Source organism: Rana temporaria, chromosome 6, assembly GCF_905171775.1.
Source record: "Rana temporaria chromosome 6, aRanTem1.1, whole genome shotgun sequence".
NCBI classification, from domain to species: Eukaryota; Metazoa; Chordata; class Amphibia; order Anura; family Ranidae; genus Rana; species Rana temporaria.
Genome location: NC_053494.1, coordinates 96194447 through 96212489, shown reverse-complemented (window position 1 = coordinate 96212489; position 18043 = coordinate 96194447). Strand labels below are relative to the sequence as shown.

The window sequence follows — 18043 nt, the reverse complement described above, 5'->3', positions numbered from 1 at the left end:
ACCGCACACCTCAGGAGTGTGCTCGCGGGTCTCGCAAACTCGATTTTTGCCGGTGGCCCGCATTTCCGGTGTGGAGAGGCAGAACAGGGAGATGCCTATGTAAACAAGGCATTTTCCTGTTCTGCCTAGTGACATGACAGGGATCTACTGTTCCCTGTCATCAAGAACAGTGATCGCTGTCATGTCAGTGGTAGCCCATCCCCCCACAGATAGAATCACTCCCTAGGACACACTTAACCCCTTGATCGCCCTCTAGTATTTAACCCCTTCCCTGCCAGTGTTATTTACACAGTAATCAGTGCATTTTTATAGCACTGATCGCTGTATAAATGACAATGGTCCCAAAATGGTGATTGCCACCATTACTACGAAAAATATAATAATAAAAATGGCATAAATCTATCCCCTATTTTGTAGACGCTATAACTTTTGCGCAAACCAATCAATATACGCTTCCTGCGATTTTTTTTTTTACCAAAAATTTGTAGAAGAATACATATCGGCCTAAACTGAGGGAAAAAAAAGTTTTTTTGATAAATGTGGGATATTTATTATAGAAAAAAGTAAAAGATGATATGTTTTTTTCAAAATTGTCGCTCTTCTTTTGTTTATAGCACAAAAAAATAAATACCGCAGAGGTGATCAAATACCACCAAAAAGAAAGCTCTATTTGTGGGAAAAAAGGACGTCAATTTTGTTTGGGTACAGCGCAATTGTCAGTTAAAGCGATGCAGTGCCGTATCGCAAAAAAAAATGACCTGATCATTGGTCACCCAAATCTTCCGGGGCTAAAGTGGTTAAAGCATGCTATCCCACATTTGTCCGTGGAAAATCTGACAACAATTGTCCGATGGAGCATACAAACGGTCGGATTTTCTGACAAAACCATCACACAATTCCAGTCGGATAATCCGATTGCGTTTATAAGGGTTTAGCTTTAAATAACCACAAGTTGTTTAACCTGAAATGCTCGAACATATACCTTTAAGGCATTCCAAATTACAAAAGGAAAAGGTACAGAAAAAAAAACTACCTTAATAAATTATCAAGTTCAGACTGAATAAAGGGTATGTTGTAAACAAGTTTAGATATCAATGCCCTGTACACACGATAGGTTAGTCTGATGAAAACGGGCTGATGGATTTTTCCATCAGATATCCGATGAAGCTGACTGATGGTCCGTCGCGCCTACACACCATCAGTTAAAAAAACGATCGTGTTAGAACGCGGTGACGTAAAACACAACGACGTGCTGAAAAAAATGTTCAATGCTTCCAAGCATGCGTCGACTTGATTCTGAGCATGCCTGGATTTCTAACCGATGGACGTACCCACAGACGATCGTTTTTTTCTATAGGTTTTTTATCCATCAGATAATTTTAAAATAAGTTCCTATTTTTTTAACCTATGGATAAATAACTGATGGGGCCCAAACGCGATCGGTTTGGCCTGATGAAAACGGTCCATCAGACTAACCTATCGTGTGTACGCAGCATAGGAATTTATGCTCCAAAAATTAGAAATAGCCCTACAGCAGTTTTCAGGTTTTATTACCAAAGGAAAATTATCATAAATTCACCTAACCTCGGTGACCCAAAATATGTTGTTATATCACTGCTATGTGTTAGATTTTAAAGCTATAGCTGTATTTTCATTTATGTACACCTTGATTGTGAGACTCAGGAAGCGCAGTCTGGTTTGTTTGTGATTGTAAGCTTTATTGGTTGTTGTTTCAATAAACATATCTTTAAAAAAATAAAAATAATTACCATATATTTGATCATATAAATGTATTGAATTTAACTGCCAAATCTATCCTATAGTTAAATGTGACTTCTCTCTAGGAAACGTACAACGTGGGGTTAATTTATTAAAGGCAAATAGTAAATCATTTCCCCCAGACTTATTTCCATCATCCAATCATATGCAAGCAAAAATGCTGTTTTTTGTTGTTGCTTGCACCTGATTGGGTATTCAGGAACTTGGGTCTATTAACCAGAGTTCCTGCAATCATTTACCGCAAGAAGAAAACTATAGGACTGTAACCCAGAAGGAGGATGTCTATCTATTTCTGGCAATATGTATCTTCAAAACAAATCTAGCTTAAAGTTTCATCCCTTCAATGGAGTATGGCGAGGGAATATAAATATCAGCAATTATACACTTAGTGCAATACAGTGCTCCATGCGGAAAAAAAAAAACGAGTGGGTTATAGGATTTTAAACTAGGGCTTACTTTCGGGGTAGGGCTTATATTGCAGTCCTCCTGGAAAATTACGCTAGGTTATTTTAGGGGTAGGTTTTATTTTTGGGGAAACAGGGTATGTACAGCCCGTGTATAAGTATACTGACACCGTAAGAGTATTAAGAAGAGCTGGGTAAAATTTAACCTATGAAAATCCTTCACTTTACCTGCATAGCATGTGTCTCTTTTAAACAAAGTATATCAGTGTAAAACAGGTGAAAAAAGCACCACTAATAGTTTAGAGCCATCCTCCATCCCTCATACATTTCAAGAAACCACATGTTTAGGACTTCAAATCATTAATATTATTATTATACAGGATTTATATAGCACCAACAGTTTGGGCAGCGCTTTACAATATAAAGGGAGGCAATACAGGAACAATACAATTAAATACAAGAGGGTTAGGAGGGCCCTGCCGCTGCAAGCTAACAATCTAATCGGGAGGGGCTGGTGTATCAAAAGGTAGTAACTGTGAGGGATGAGCTGATGAGGGAAGTAAAAGATTCTATTGTTAGCTGAAGGCAGGATAGGCCTCCCTAAAGAGATGAGTTTTCAGGGATCACCTAAAAGTAGACAGAGTAGGAGATAACCTGACAGATTGGGGTAGCGAGTTCCAGAGGATGGGAGAGGCTCTGCAGAAGTCCTGGAGATGAGCATGGAAGGATGAGACAAGGGAGCTAGAGAGCAGGAGGTTTTGGGACGAGCGGAGAGGACGGTTTGGGTGATATTTGGAGACAATATTGGTGATGTAGAGTTGTAAATGGATTTGTATGTTATTGTTAGTGTTTTGAATTTTATACGTTGGGCAATTGGAAGCCAGTAGAGAGATTGGCAGAGAGGGGTGGCAGACACTGAATGGATGGTAAGGTGGATGAGTCTGGCAGCAGCATTCATGATAGTCTAAAGAGGGGATAGCTTGCGGGGAGGTAGGCCAATGAGAAGAGAGTTACAATAGTTACAATAGTCAAAGCGAAAGATAACAAGGGAGTGAAGTAAGTTGCTTAGTGGTTTCAACAGCTTAAAAAGGGCGTATTTTGGAGATGTTACGGAGGTGAAGTCTGCAAGATTTGGGCAGCGATTGGATTTGGAGCTGAAAGGACAGGTCAGAGTCCAGGATTACACCTAGCATGAGGGGAGGGACTGATGGTTGTATTATTGACCTTCATGGAGAAGTCAGAGAGGGGGGCATGGATCGAATGGAAAAAATTATGAGCTCCGTTTTAGAAAGACTGAGTTTGAGGAAGTGGTGTGACATCCATGCTGATATGTCAGTTAAAAAGTTAGGCCGCTTACACACGATCAGTCCATCTGATGAGAACGGTCCGAAGGTTAACCGGTTAACCGGTGAACCTGACTGATGGTCCATCGCGCCTACACACCATCGGTTGAAAAAACAATCGTGTCAGAACGTGGTGACGTAAAACACAACGACGTGCTGAAAAAAACGAAGTTCAATGCTTCCAAGCATGTGTCGAATTGATTCTGAGCATGCGCAGGATTTTTAACCGATGCTTTTGCGTACTAACGATCGGTTTTGCCCTATCAGTTAGGCGTCCATCGGTTAAATTTTAAAGCAAGTTCTCTTTTTTTTGACTGAAGGTTAACTGACCGATGGGGCCCACACACAATCGGTTTGGACCGATAAAAAGGTCTTCAGTCCGTTTTCATCGGTTTTGACCGATCGTGTGTACGCGGCCTTAGTAATACGAGGGGATACTGAATGACTGGGGTAAGGAGTAGAGAGATAGATTGGTGTGTTGTCAGCATAGAGATGGTACTGGAAGCCATGGGAGATTATTAATTGACTAAGGGAGGAAGTGTAAATGGAGAAGAGGAGGGGTTCGAGGATAGAACCTTGGGGTACCCCTACAGAAAGTGGGGAGGAGGAAACAGAGTTATAGACTGAAGGAGTGACAGATAGGAGGAGAACCAGTAGAGAATCCTGAAAGCCAATAGTGCAGTTTTTGAGGAGGGGGTTATCAATAGTAGAGCTGCATTATTAATCGTTAAATAATCAAAATTGCGATTCTACACCAATCATGATCTTAAAACAATCAGAACGCGGAAGCCCTGGACAAACTCAGAAAAAAAAAAAGACCTGCATACAGTAAATGTCCTTAGTATGCTGGCTCTAATGTTAGAAATTGTTTTTTAGGGTGAACCCCCGCTTTAAAACCCCCAAATATTATATATATATATATTTTTAGCAGAGACCCAAGAGAATAAAATGGCAGTTGTTGTAATATTTTATGTCACACTTTATTTGCGCAGCGGTCTTTTAAACACAATTTTTTGGGGGGAAAAAAAACTTCAATGAATGAAAATAAAAAACGAAACAGTAAAGTCAGCCCATTTTTGGTATAATGTAAAAGATGATGTTACTCCACAAAAATCGTGGGAGAATCATAATCTTTTTTCTAAGCAAATAAATTGTGATTCTCATTTTAGCCAGAATCGTGCAGCTCTAGTCAACAGTATCAAAGGCTGCAGAGAGATCTAATAGTATGAGTATGGGGTAGTGGTCATTGTATTTAGCAGTTAGTAGATCATTAGTGAGTTTCAGTAGGGCAAATTCAGTGGGTCAAGAAGGTTGTTATCAGTAAGGTAAGAGCTCTGACGGTTGAAGACTAAGCACTCTAAAAGTTTTGATGCAAATAGGAGCACAGAGATGGGTCTTAAGTTGTTCAGGCTGGTGAGATCAAGTTAGGGTTTTTAGAGCATGGGTGTAATCAGTGCATGTTTTATTGGGTAGGGGAAGGTACCAGTAGAGAGGGAGAGATTGAAAGAGCATAGGATAGAAGAAGAGGGTGACCGTAGTAGTTATGAGGGAACAGGATCCAGGGAACAGGTCAAAAGAGCAAAGTTGAGAGAGGTTTTGTAAAGGGTATGTTAAGTATGATAGATGTCTGTGCAGTGGAGATGCCCCCACAAATTGCATCAGTCTTGTTTTTTGGATTGGACGGGTGATCTGTCTATCAAAGTGCCCGGACAAGTGGGAGGGGCTATATATGACGACGCGTGGCGGGAACACACAGCTATTCAAATGAAAGCTTTTATGTTCCCCAAGCGCCAGAACAACTACACGGCGGGGGGGGAGGGGGGGGGCGGAGAGACTGACACAAGGCTGCATTTTGGGGGAGAAATGCAAGGCTGCATTTTGGGGAGACACAAGGCTGCATTTTGGGGAGACGCAAGGCTGCATTTTGGTGGAGTGACGCAAGGCTGCATTTTGGTGGAGAGACGCAAGGCTGCATTTTGGGGAGTGACGCAAGGCTGCATTTTGGTGGAGAGACGCAAGGCTGCATTTTGGTGGAGAGACGCAAGGCTGCATTTTGGTGGAGAGACACAAGGCTGCATTTTGGTGGAGAGACACAAGGCTGCATTTTGGTGGAGAGACACAAGGCTGCATTTTGGTGGAGAGACACAAGGCTGCATTTTGGTGGAGAGACACAAGGCTGCATTTTGGGGAGTGACGCAAGGCTGCATTTTGGGGGAGAAATGCAAGGCTGCATTTTGGGGAGTGACGCAAGGCTGCATTTTGGTGGAGAGACGCAAGGCTGCATTTTGGTGGAGAGACACAAGGCTGCATTTTGGGGAGAGACACAAGGCTGCATTTTGGGGAGAGACGCAAGGCTGCATTTTGGGGAGTGACGCAAGGCTGCATTTTGGGGAGAGACGCAAGGCTGCATTTTGGTGGAGAGACACAAGGCATCATTTTGGTGGAGAGACACAAGGCTGCATTTTGGGGAGTGACGCAAGGCTGCATTTTGGTGGAGAGACGCAAGGCTGCATTTTGGTGGAGAGACACAAGGCTGCATTTTGGTGGAGAGACGCAAGGCTGCATTTTGGTGGAGAGACCCAAGGCTGCATTTTGGTGAAGAGACGCAAGGCTGCATTTTGGTGGAGAGACACAAGGCTGCATTTTGGGGAGAGACGCAAGGCTGCATTTTGGGGAGTGACGCAAGGCTGCTTTTTGGGGGAGAAATGCAAGGCTGCATTTTGGGGAGAGACGCAAGGCTGCATTTTGGGGAGAGACACAAGGCGGCATTTTGGGGGAGAGACGCAAGGCTGCATTTTGGGGAGAGAAGCAATGCTGCATTTTGGTGGAGAGACGCAAGGCTGCATTTTGGGGAGTGACGCAAGGCTGCATTTTGGTTGAGAGATGCAAGGCTGCATTTTGGGGAGAGACGCAAGGCTGCATTTGGGGGAGAGAAGCAAGGCTGCATTTTGGGGAGAGACGCAAGGCTGCATTTTGGGGAGAGAAGCAACGCTGCATTTTGGTGGAGAGACGCAAGGCGGCATTTTGGGGAGAGACGCAAGGCTGCATTTGGTGGAGAGACGCAAGGCTGCATTTGGTGGAGAGACGCAAGGCTGCATTTTGGGGAGAGACGCAAGGCTGCATTTGGTGGAGAGACGCAAGGCTGCATTTTGGGGAGAGAAGCAAGGCTGCATTTTGGGGAGAGACGCAAGGCTGCATTTGGTGGAGAGACGCAAGGCTGCATTTTGGGGAGAGAAGCAAGGCTGCATTTTGGGGAGAGACGCAAGGCTGCATTTTGGGGAGAGACGCAAGGCTGCATTTTGGGGAGAGACGCAAGGCTGCATTTTGGGGAGAGACGCAAGGCTGCATTTGTACTCGGTCCTAAAAAAGTGGTATCGGGACAACCCTACTGAGCACTAATAAGCTCAACTTAATTTTGTCCTGGGAATTGGAGAGGAAGTCCCTCTACCACTGCTTGTAGTACAGCGCTGATGATACATACAGTTAATACAGCATTACCATCTGTAAAAGTGAAGGAAATGATTTGTTTGAACCAGCTTTAAAGCTGAACATCAGGCAAACAGATAAATGCACAGTTGAAATATATAGAGAAAACTGCTTTACATGTCAAAGGCTGCATTTTGGGGAGAGAAGCAACGCTGCATTTTGGTGGAGAGACGCAAGGCTGCATTTGGGGGAGAGAAGCAAGGCTGCATTTTGGGGAGAGAAGCAACGCTGCATTTTGGTGGAGAGACGCAAGGCTGCATTTGGGGGAGAGAAGCAAGGCTGCATTTTGGGGAGTGACGCAAGGCTGCATTTTGGTGGAGAGACGCAAGGCTCCATTTTGGGGAGTGACGCAAGGCTGCATTTTGGGGACACATGGATGCATTTAAAAAAAAGTATCGGTATTCGGTATCGGCGAGTACAATAAAAAAAGTATCGGTACTTGTACTCGGTCCTAAAAAAGTGGTATCGGGACAACCCTACTGAGCACTAATAAGCTCAACTTGATTTTGTCCTGGGAATTGGACAGGAAGTCCCTCTACCACTGCTTGAGTACAGCGCTGATGCTACATACAGTTAATACAGCATTACCATCTGTAAAAGTGAAGGAAATGGTTTGTTTGAACCAGCTTTAAAGCTGAACATCAGGCAAACAGATAAATGCACACTTGAAATATATAGAGAAAGCTGCTTTACATGCCAAAGGATTTAAATTCTGATCACACAGTCCTGAGATTTACAGCCCTGCCTGACTGTATGTACAGTATGACTTTTCTCTGCTGCTTTTAACAGATAGATCACCTCTCTGCACCCATTCTGTGACAGGTCAGGGAAGAAGCAGCAGTGCATCCCTCTGCTCTTTCCTGCTGTCAGCATGTTTCTTTTCAGCACGCAGCATATCAGATTTTTCTAATTCTGCCCCTCCTCCCAGTCTGAGCGTGGCTGTGCGGAAGATTACAAGTTAAAGGTCAAAATCGAGTATTTACACTAGCTGCATTTAAAAATACATTTTATTATTTTTTTAATACGTATTTGGTGTATTTTATTTCTGTCAAAAGTTCAGATGTATTCCTAAAACTACAATGTACTGTCACCAGAGAAAACAAAGTAACAGTGTCAATGTACAGAAGGCATCGTTAAATGCATGCTCCTAATTTGACAGTGCCACCTGTCCCCCAATATGTAGCTGCAGTCCTCCAAAAATTCATACCAGGTTTTTTCATGGTGCTAGTAACACCCCTTATTGAAATGCACACATTTGGTGACATGTTGCATAGGCATTGAGCAATGTGGGAAGCTGGGGGCAGCGGAGGATCTGGGGGAGAGGCAGTCAACACTGTTAAAATGGGTGCAAGCACCTTATGGTTTCATCTTTACCGTAACCGTTTCTATACTATCAATTAAAGCTCAACTCCAAAAACAAAAATGATTTTTTTTTGCTTTGGGTGGGGAACAGTTAGAACTTATGTCAGGTTTTCTGTTTCCTTTGAGGAAATTTCCCCTTGGTTCCAAAGAGGAACACAGATAACAATAAACATATGTCAGAGGTTCTACCTCTTCCTCACTATTTGGTGTAAGGATCTGGAGTTAGGATTTAAGACAGGTCTTTCTTTCATCACAAAACTGTAAATACTGAAAGTTATGTAGTGTCAGAACTCTCTTCATCAGCTTAGAATAGAATTCAGCAACTATTTAACTTGTTAAACTTGTTGAAAACAGGCACATACCGGCCATTTTGTGATGTCATCAGGCCATTCGTGTGGAGGCACGGAAGCTGGTTCAGCGCAAAACCTAAACATAAATGATTATCCGTTATTCATTTATCAAAAAACTGTTGAACGCTGGTGTTACACATATTTCTAGCAGCCCGTCTCATTATAGTTCAGCATTGGAAGGACGCTAAAGTCACCCAAATGACAAACACCCTTGGTACATACAAAACAGTTGAAGAGCAAAGCTAAAGTCAGTCACTAGATGTAGGCCCATTTAGAAGACTGTGAATACTATTTCGCTGACAGAGCTCATATACCAATATAACAACAGCCTTTCTTGTTTGTAGGTTTTTCCTATTCCTATGATGACTTTGATGATCCCATAAACATTGAGCTATGACTGTGGACTTTTTTTAAATTAAGTATTTTTTTGAACATAGTTTATTTAGTGTGACAAGGTTTTGAGACATGCTGTGTTTGGCTGGGTTCACACTACGGTTTTCCCGTCCGTCAGCCGCATACGATTTATATGAAAAACCGTATGCGGCTGAAACGGACGGGAACGTATGGAACCGCACATATGTGCGTTTTCCATTGACATTAATGTTAAAGGAAAACGTATGCGGTTGCCATACTGTTTTAAAAACGACCGCAAAACCGTGGTTGAACACGGTTTTGCGTACGTTTAAAAAACGTTTTGCCAGCAAATCGTACGCACCCGGATGCATCTGAGTGCATACGATTTGCAATGCATTGTCTATCTATACGTTTTCCCGTCCGTGCCCGTACGTTTTCAATACTGAAATCGTATGCGGCTGACGGACGGGAAAACCGTAGTGTGAACCCAGCCTTTCTCTGACAAATGTAGGCTCCACAATATGTTGCACGTTGTGAATGTAAATTAGGTTCTTTCCTTTGTGTTTGATGAACTTTTAGTGCACCCTTCTAGCTGTGGTTGGATTTCTCTTGACTGCAAGTATACACTCTCATAAGCTAGTGTCTCCTTCTAGGCCATGGCTAAGAAATGGATCAGGCTTCCTTCCTGGATTTCATTGTTCACCTCCATATAAAACCAGTAAATATCCCAGACACTGAATACCAGCTCTATTCAGCAATATAGTGTAAGATACCTTTATCTGGCAATTGTTACCATGCCAGATGTTACAATGGAATGCTTTACAATTTAAAAATGTATAGTCAAGAAGCATTTTATTTTTTATTATTGCAATAATTCCCTAAGAAATTACATGGTTTAGTAGGAGATACAAGGGAGTGAAAAACAAATGAAAATTAAAAGGCTCTATGACACTCAGGAGCATACATGTTTCTAAATAGCTTAAGTTGCCCTATTAGATTCCGGGGGGGGAGCCTTTCAGTATGATGGCAGTCCCATAGTTAATGGTGAGGTAGGAAAATTAAATTGATGGGGGAGGGGCAAAAGTTATCTGGGGAGGGACAAGAGCTGAAAATGAGAGGAGCCATGAGTGTATCAGTATATTATCTCAAGGATGCAGGACATAAAGAATAAGTGGAATGCATTCAGACAGGGAAGGTGAATGGAAAGTGCACACTATGCGGATATTAACAACAGGGGGAGATGGTGGGAGATGTGCAGGACATGGGTCAAAGACCAAAGCAGGTCTGTTGGGCTTGTTTTATAGAGATCAGAGATGGCCAGGATATCAAAGCACAGAGGATGGACATATGAAATGAACATCAGAGCCAAGGGGCCTTTGTAAAGAGAATATATGATATCTGAGTATCAGTAGCAAGGGAGAGAAGTGTAGAAAGTAGGGGCAAAAGTGCAGCATTCTGGACAGAATCATGGATGGAAAGGTAGAGGGGAAAGCAGCAGGAGATCTTAGACAGCATAGGGAGTAAAGTCAGAGAAGATGCACAAGTATGAACTGCTCTTGTTGACATGAACAAAACAAGATTTGACGTTCTGGACATGCCAGAACACACTAAAGTAAATGGGGACAGGACTTGGCATTTACAGGACTTCAGCACTTAAAGAGTATAATTTTACAGCCCTCAAAAGTGTGGGCCTGCCTCGGAAGGGGGGATGGGCGATCACCACAGGCAGACGGGGTTGAATGGGAGCCCTTCTCCCAGCGATCGCCCAGGGGAAGAGAGAGCCGGCCGGATCTTCACAGAGCGGGGAACATAGCTGTAACAGCTTTCATCTGAATCGCCGAGTGTTCCCTGCGCTTGCCGTTGTTTCGTCAGATTTGGCGACCTGTCAGAATTGATAACGGAAGTGACGTTTCATTGCCACCATCTTGCTACATCCCGCACTCCTCCATAGTAAAGATTGGCTGAGGAAGGGGGAAAACTGACATTTTGTTACACCCACCAGAGTTTTCCATTTTACGTGTTTTTTTAACAGAAAAGTGAGTTTATATACTGAAATCCAGTACTTAGAACTCCGTCTGACTGTTAGATATTGAATTTTAAAAGCAGTGTACTTCTGTCAGATTAGCAAACCTGTGAGATGAGCAGGCTTGCCGCTGCTTTTAAAATTCAACATCATAACAGTCAGACGGAGTTCTAAGTACTAGATTTCAGTATATAAACTCACTTTACTGTTAAATATAAGTGTAAAATGCAAAACTACGGTGGGTGTAACAAGATGTCTGCTTTCCCCTTCTCAGAGTATCCTTACTATGGAGGAGTGCGGGGTGCAGCAAGATGGCGGCGACGTAACGTCACTTTCGTTACTAATTCTGACGGGTCGCCATATCTGACGAAACACTGTCATATACAGCCCCGCCTCCTGACCAGGGTACTTTGATAGACAGAACACTGGTCCAATGTCGGAACGTGTGACGTATATCAAAATACCAGGGCCAGGAGGCGGGGCTGTATGTGACGGCGAGAGCACAGGGCGCACTAAGCAATTCAAATGAAAGCTGTTACAGCGATGTTCCCTGCTCTGTGATGATCTGGCCGGCTATCCTCTTCCTCTCCACTCTCTTCCCCTGCACAGGTGAAACGTCAGTGATAGACACAAGTGAGGTTGCATTGTTGGCCAAAGGTGAAGCGGCATTGATAGACACAGATGAGGCTGCATTGATGGGCACTGGTGAGGCTGCGCTGATGGGCACAGATAAAGTTGTTGTTAATATTTATTTTTGTAACTTAATTCTGCATAAAACATTTAAGTGTGATTTCATGAGATAATTTATGAGGGCGTGTTTAGGGGTGGAATTAAGGACGGGGCAGAGTAGAGGTTGGGTGGGGCAACCGGTGGCGAGTAACCCTTAAGGCCTGGCTAGTAGCCCAGGACTTGAGATTTTGAGCCCTTATTTCATATTTCTGATATGTGCCTACTGTACCATGTACTTGTATGAAAACGTATCATGTTATCCTTGTACTGCTTCCTTTGTGTGAAATTCCTGGTGTTCCGGCCAGTCCCTTTGCTTTCCTATTAACAACTCAGCACACTAGGTAGAAGAACACAGCATGGTCAGTTCTCTAGCTATGCTGGGAACTCAGCCTGCTCTCCTCCAATGATCAGACTACTGACATGCCCTCCCTGCATAGCCTTTCACTGGGAAGCTCAGTGTGCTGTTGCTTCTTCTTATGCAGCTGGGAATAGAGGGAATGTGATCACTTATAAGAAACGGAAAAAGGTATTTATAATGGGCTCTTTTTATATGTTACACAAATGTTTTGCCTTTCATTTCTATATTAAACTGAATGGGTTGTTTTACAAGGTGATTGCTTACAATAATTTTAAATGAAATTGCAGCCAACATTTTGAATCAGTTAGGAAGCCTAGCAACCGGGTAAATCTGTGGTAACCAAGTAAATCTGTTCTTTCTACACAAGCAAACTTTGTTATTGTTTTCTCTTTGTAGAGTGCTTCTACAATTTGGATACATTATCCATTTTAAAAATGATAGTGCTCGCTAAACCTAGCCTAGAGTAAATTTTACACACCACTGGCAATGACATTTTTAGCTAAAGTAATGTGATCCAGTCCAGGGTTATGCTGTAACACAGAGATCTGATCATAGCCCGACAGATCCTTTTGTATGCTGTATATAATCTCTGCTGGCTAAAGTTGCCATTGCATACTGAGCAGCCAACATGGGTAATCTTTAACTATGTGCATACCAAAGATCAGATTACTGTCTCACTTCTACTGTGTGAGAAAAAATTTAGCAGAACCTAAGTCTCAAATTGAGAAATTTCTGGTAGCCATTTGCTGACCTTATATCTGTAGTCTTCTTTTATTTTTGAATATTTTTTATTTTTGGATTTTTGCAGAAATCCTGTGCATACCCAAGTTCCTTATTGGTGCATGAACATTAAGGTCAAAGCTAGAAATGGATTTCCACCACATCCTATATTTGCACCCAAGTGTGAGCCTACTGCTTTGTGCAAAATTTATGACACCTGGCTGTTTCTTACCATCAATTAAAAGTTCATTTGTTATTACTGTTTGCCGTTCCTTTAAAAAATATTACAGATATGCCAGCTCTTCTAAGACTACATGTGCCAAAAGACCTAATAAACCTAAAGATACATGGCAGAGAAAGGGACAAAGCCAATTTAAATATGTATACATCACTATCAGTTTATATAGACCTAAACAATAAATATAAACGCAAGCACATATAGTTGCTCAATGGAACATAAGCATTCATTAACACCTAAAACATGATAAATTTCACATACATGCCCATACCTGGGATCCTGGCGACATACTGATCCATAATGTCTTTCACTTTTGTTTGCCAAAAGTGGGGTGCTAGAATGAGTTGGCCATTTGACCCATACAGCCAGAGTGGACTAGAAGAAAACATAAATAAAATAATGAATGTAAAACATTCCATAAGATTTCACAGTTTTAAAGTTAGATAAGCAATTCTATAATTTGTAAGATAATAGGAATTGCACAAAACAAGAAGAAATGCAGCATGTTAGCTTTTCTTCCCTTAGTAAATAAGCCAGCTACTCAAGTTGGGGGATCATGGCATGGGTTAGAATATATATACAAAAGTCAAAGTATTTTAGGGAGGAAGAATATAGTGATCATTCTAATAACTTCAATGCCATGCTATATGTTTTTGTTTGTGTGACCGGGTTTCCCTAAGCAACAGTCATTACATTGCCACTAGTAAGAACCTAATTTCAAACTGGGGCTTCTCATTGAGCCTCCCTGGGGAGTCCACTTAAACTCCCACCCCCACAAGTCTCACTCACGTCTACTTTTTTGTTAATGCCCCAACCCTGGGAGCCTGTACAGGCTCAGATATCCACGAAATATCATGGTTGGATCACGCCCCGATTAACCTCTCCTTAGCACTTTCCTTGGGATCCTTTAGAACATGTCATTGGCGCTTAAACTGGTTCTTGCTTAAACATGATTCCTCCAAAATGGAACTGGAACAATCTCTGAAGCTGTGCTTAGCTGAAAACAGCTCTCCTGAGGTCTCCCCCGCTTCCCGCGGTCTTCCGTGGCCAGTGCATATCACACTCCACTGCCCTAAAAGGTAATGCTAATGCGGCCTGCCGACTGCTGCTAGAGAAGTTCTGACAATTGAAGACACACGTGTTGTCCTCCCCCTCCCTGAATACCCTTAGGGCACTTGTGAGCACTAGAGCTGGGCTACGGGATATTGACCTGGGGAAGACAGAGAAAGCCCTTCGTCGCCTGCGTCAAACCTATTATGACAAGGCCAACAAACCGCACACTCTTTTAGCAAGACAACTCTGCAAGCGGGCGGCAGCTGCCTCTCCTGCCTCTATCAAAGACACGAATAGCACCCTTCAATCCCATCCCTCTAAAATTGCCCAACTGTTTCACGACTACTATTCAATTTTATATAATGATCCGAGTGTACCACATAATCATAATCTTCTAACCTATCCCAGGCCATCCATTCTTACCTAGCGGACTGCAACCTCCCTACTCTCTCCCCCTCTGCCCTAACCAGCCTTAACTCATCTATTTCTGAGGAAGAAGTAGCTGACATGATTAAATCTCTCCCAAATAACAAGGCCCCTGGGCCTGATGGCCTTCCATACCTCTATTACAAAACCATTTTTCAGCTTCATCTCCCCCACGTCACCCTTTTGTTTAACTCCTTCCCAATCGACACACCTATCCCGAGAGACATGCAGAGCTCTTTCCTCACGTTGATCCCCAAACCGGGAAAGGACCACACATTGTGCTCTAATTACAGGCCAATTGCGCTCCTTAATACAGAATTTAAATTTTTTAATAAACTACTAGCAAATAGGATAAATAACTTCATGCCGCCACTGATCCACAAGGATCAAGTGGGGTTTATTCCCCTCCGCCAGGCTGGGGACAACACCAGGAGAGTTATTGACCTTGTGGAGGTGGCAAACAGGAACAGGTCTGAGGCACTGCTTCTCAGCCTAGAAGCAGAAAAGGCCTTTGATAGGCTGGGCTGGCTTTCCTGTTTGCTACCCTTCATCGGGTTGGTATAAAGGGCCACACTCTAAGCCATCACCCACTTATACTCATCCCCCTCGACCCTAGTTAGGACTCAGTTTGCCTCCTCCTCCATCTTCCCTATTACCAACGGTACCCGACAAGGCTGCCTGCTGTCCCCTCTCCTCTATGCCCTGTGCATTGAGCCCCTAGCAGCCCATATTAGACAAAATTCAATTATTCACGGCATCCCAGTCCATATCAGGAACTTTAAGATTTCCTTATTTGCGGACGGTGTCCTGCTCACACTTACACAACCTCATGTCTCCATCCCGAACCTACACATAGCTAGACCGTTACATCGCTCTCTCAGGCTATAAAATTAACAACTCTAAGATGGAAGCCCTTCCCCTCAATATAACCCCTCAGACACTGTCTGCTCTCTCCCAATCAAGACCTCCAATTTAAAGTACCTAGGTGTCCACCTCACACCCTCCTATGAAACTCTTTACAAGGCCAACTTCCCTCAACTGTATTCCTCCATTAGGGCCTCTCTGGTCAAATGGAAAACCCTAAAGCTATCTCTCTTTGGTCGTCTGGCGACCATTTAGATGGCGATCCTGCCTAAGCTTCTCTACCTCTTCGAGACGCTCCCTATCCCTATTCCAGACGCTCACCTCAGGACCCTTCAGGGCGATTTGATCAAATTTCTTTGGAAGTATAAGAGACACTGGATCGCTAGATCAATCCTATACGCCCCCCGTGGCCAAGGCAGCCTTGTGTTTCCCAACAAAGCCAATTGCACCCAGTGGCCTCTTGGTGTAACCTCCATGCCTACAACCGATGGACACAAATTGAAAAGTTGTGGCTGGCCCCCACTCATCCAAACTCCATGCTGTGGAGCACGGACGTACCGCTGAGAGGGTCACAACTGCTAGGGCCAATGGTGCTCTTGTGAACGCTCTGGCGGCGCGCTAAATCGTTTTATCCGCTCACCTCCACTGCCTTCCTGGTCACCTCATTTCTGTTTACACCCAATATCCCGGACAGCTTGAATTCGCAGATGTCCCATTACTGGATGAATAGTGCCTTATTTCGCTATAGTTAATTGGTGGATACCAGAACCAGAACATTGCGGTCCTTCCAGGATCTGAAAGGTGCCCCTGGACGAAGTTAGTTGTTACGAAACAGAGGTAGGGCGGAGCGGCGTACTGACGTCACCTCAAGCTCCATACGATTCCCCAGTAGGACGGTTGTCTTTATATTGTGCACTGGCTGGCACAACAGACTTTAAGGCCTATTTTTGCTGCAACATTGTAAGTTCATTACCATCTTTTTAATAAATATTTTCTACATTTAATGCACTTATTGTGGAGCTATCATTATCTCTTACATATCGGCTATATCTATTGATGATCCATATCCACTGTTGGATGAGAGTCATTACTTAAGGACTAGATCTGTTTGAGCCACCATTTGGAGTGAGGTTTCTATTACATGCATTCATTGTTCCCCTGTTATAAGGGATCATGGCAAGCTGGTAAGAAGTGCCTCTAAGAGCTCTATTTGTATGCTATACAGAAAATGAATACAAGATCTTACTCCACTGGTACCAAACCCCTGACCTTCTCCACTCTATATACCCCTCTGCCGATCGCCGCTGTTGTAAGGATGTGGGGACGCTATATCATACCTATTGGTCCTGCCCATTGATCGTTCTCAACTAGAAGAGGGTGCACTCCCTTCTCCACTCCATCTTCGGATCCTGAGTGCCATTCGACCCTAAAATTTTCCTCTTGGGCCTCCCACCTCCTTCTTTTTCTAAGTTCTCTAAAAAAACTCTTGGTCCAGGCGCTAACGGCTGGGCGATGTTTGATAGCCCTCAAATTGAAAAGGAGGGAACCCCCTCTCTCTGATTCAATTGCACTCCAGAATCAGAGACGACAAACGGATGGAATACCTGACAGCTTCCCTAAACAATACCCTCGATACACACAATCGGGTATGGGAACTGTGGCATATGTTGGAAGCCCCTATAATCTGCTGAACTCCGTTTTTTGGGGCGGCGGCATGTGGTTGGTATCCCCGGGCTGTGAGGAAGCCCAGGGGAAGGTGGTTGTCTCCTCCTACTATTTCACCCTCACTATTCTCTCTCCCTCTCACTATTCTTGCTCTCTCCAACCTTCTTGATTCTCCCTAACCCCCATTAACTACATCTCCCTTCTCTTCTTTTTGCCGACACACACTTGAGCAGTCTAAACTATGTTGTAACACAGAAGCTCTGAATCACACTTAATTGCTTGGATGTTGACATATTGGCCCGGATTCACACACATTGGCACATATTTATGCCGGCGTAGCGTATCTAATATACACTACGCCGTCGTCGCACAGAGAGGCAAGCACCGAATTCTCAAAGCACTTGCCTCCCAAACTGCGCTGGGTTCCCTTGGCGTAAGCCGTCGTAGGTGGAAGTGGGCGTGAGTCATGCTAATGAGGCGTGACTCCATGCTAATGATGGCCTGTGGCCGCATCCCAGTGCGCATGCTCAGAATCACGTCGAAACAACTGCCTTAGATACGTCGAATCACTGCCTACGACGTGAACGTAACCTACGCCTAGCCATATTCACGAACTACGTAAACGACGTAAAGTACGACAGCTGTGTTCCCTGGTCCATACCTTTGCATTAGTTGCGCCTTTTATATGGGGAATAAATTAACACCGGACGTACGCCTTACGCAAACCGCGTATATTAGTGCCGACCCGGGCGCAACTATGTTCGTGAATCGGTGTATATCCCTCATTTGCATATGTGCATAGAAAATCAATAGGAGCGCCCCTTGCGGCCAGCGTAAATATGCGCCCACAATATGCCGGCGTAGGAAAGTTACGTCGGTCGGATGCAGC

The 18043-nt window shown here is 43.7% G+C and overlaps 1 protein-coding gene across 4 annotated transcripts in view; it reads right to left on the bottom strand.

The window, feature by feature from the left end:
- The window catches only part of RHBDF1 (rhomboid 5 homolog 1), a 202584-nt gene that overhangs the window by 43258 nt on the left and 141283 nt on the right, over window positions 1–18043 (bottom strand). For all 4 annotated transcript variants that reach the window (XM_040357023.1, XM_040357020.1, XM_040357021.1 and 1 more), the window contains 2 exons: window positions 13418–13521; window positions 8737–8800 (listed from right to left, as the gene is read on the bottom strand). In XM_040357023.1, the coding sequence (XP_040212957.1) occupies window positions 8737–8800; window positions 13418–13521 (168 nt within the window). The remainder of the gene's footprint in view (window positions 1–8736; window positions 8801–13417; window positions 13522–18043) is intronic.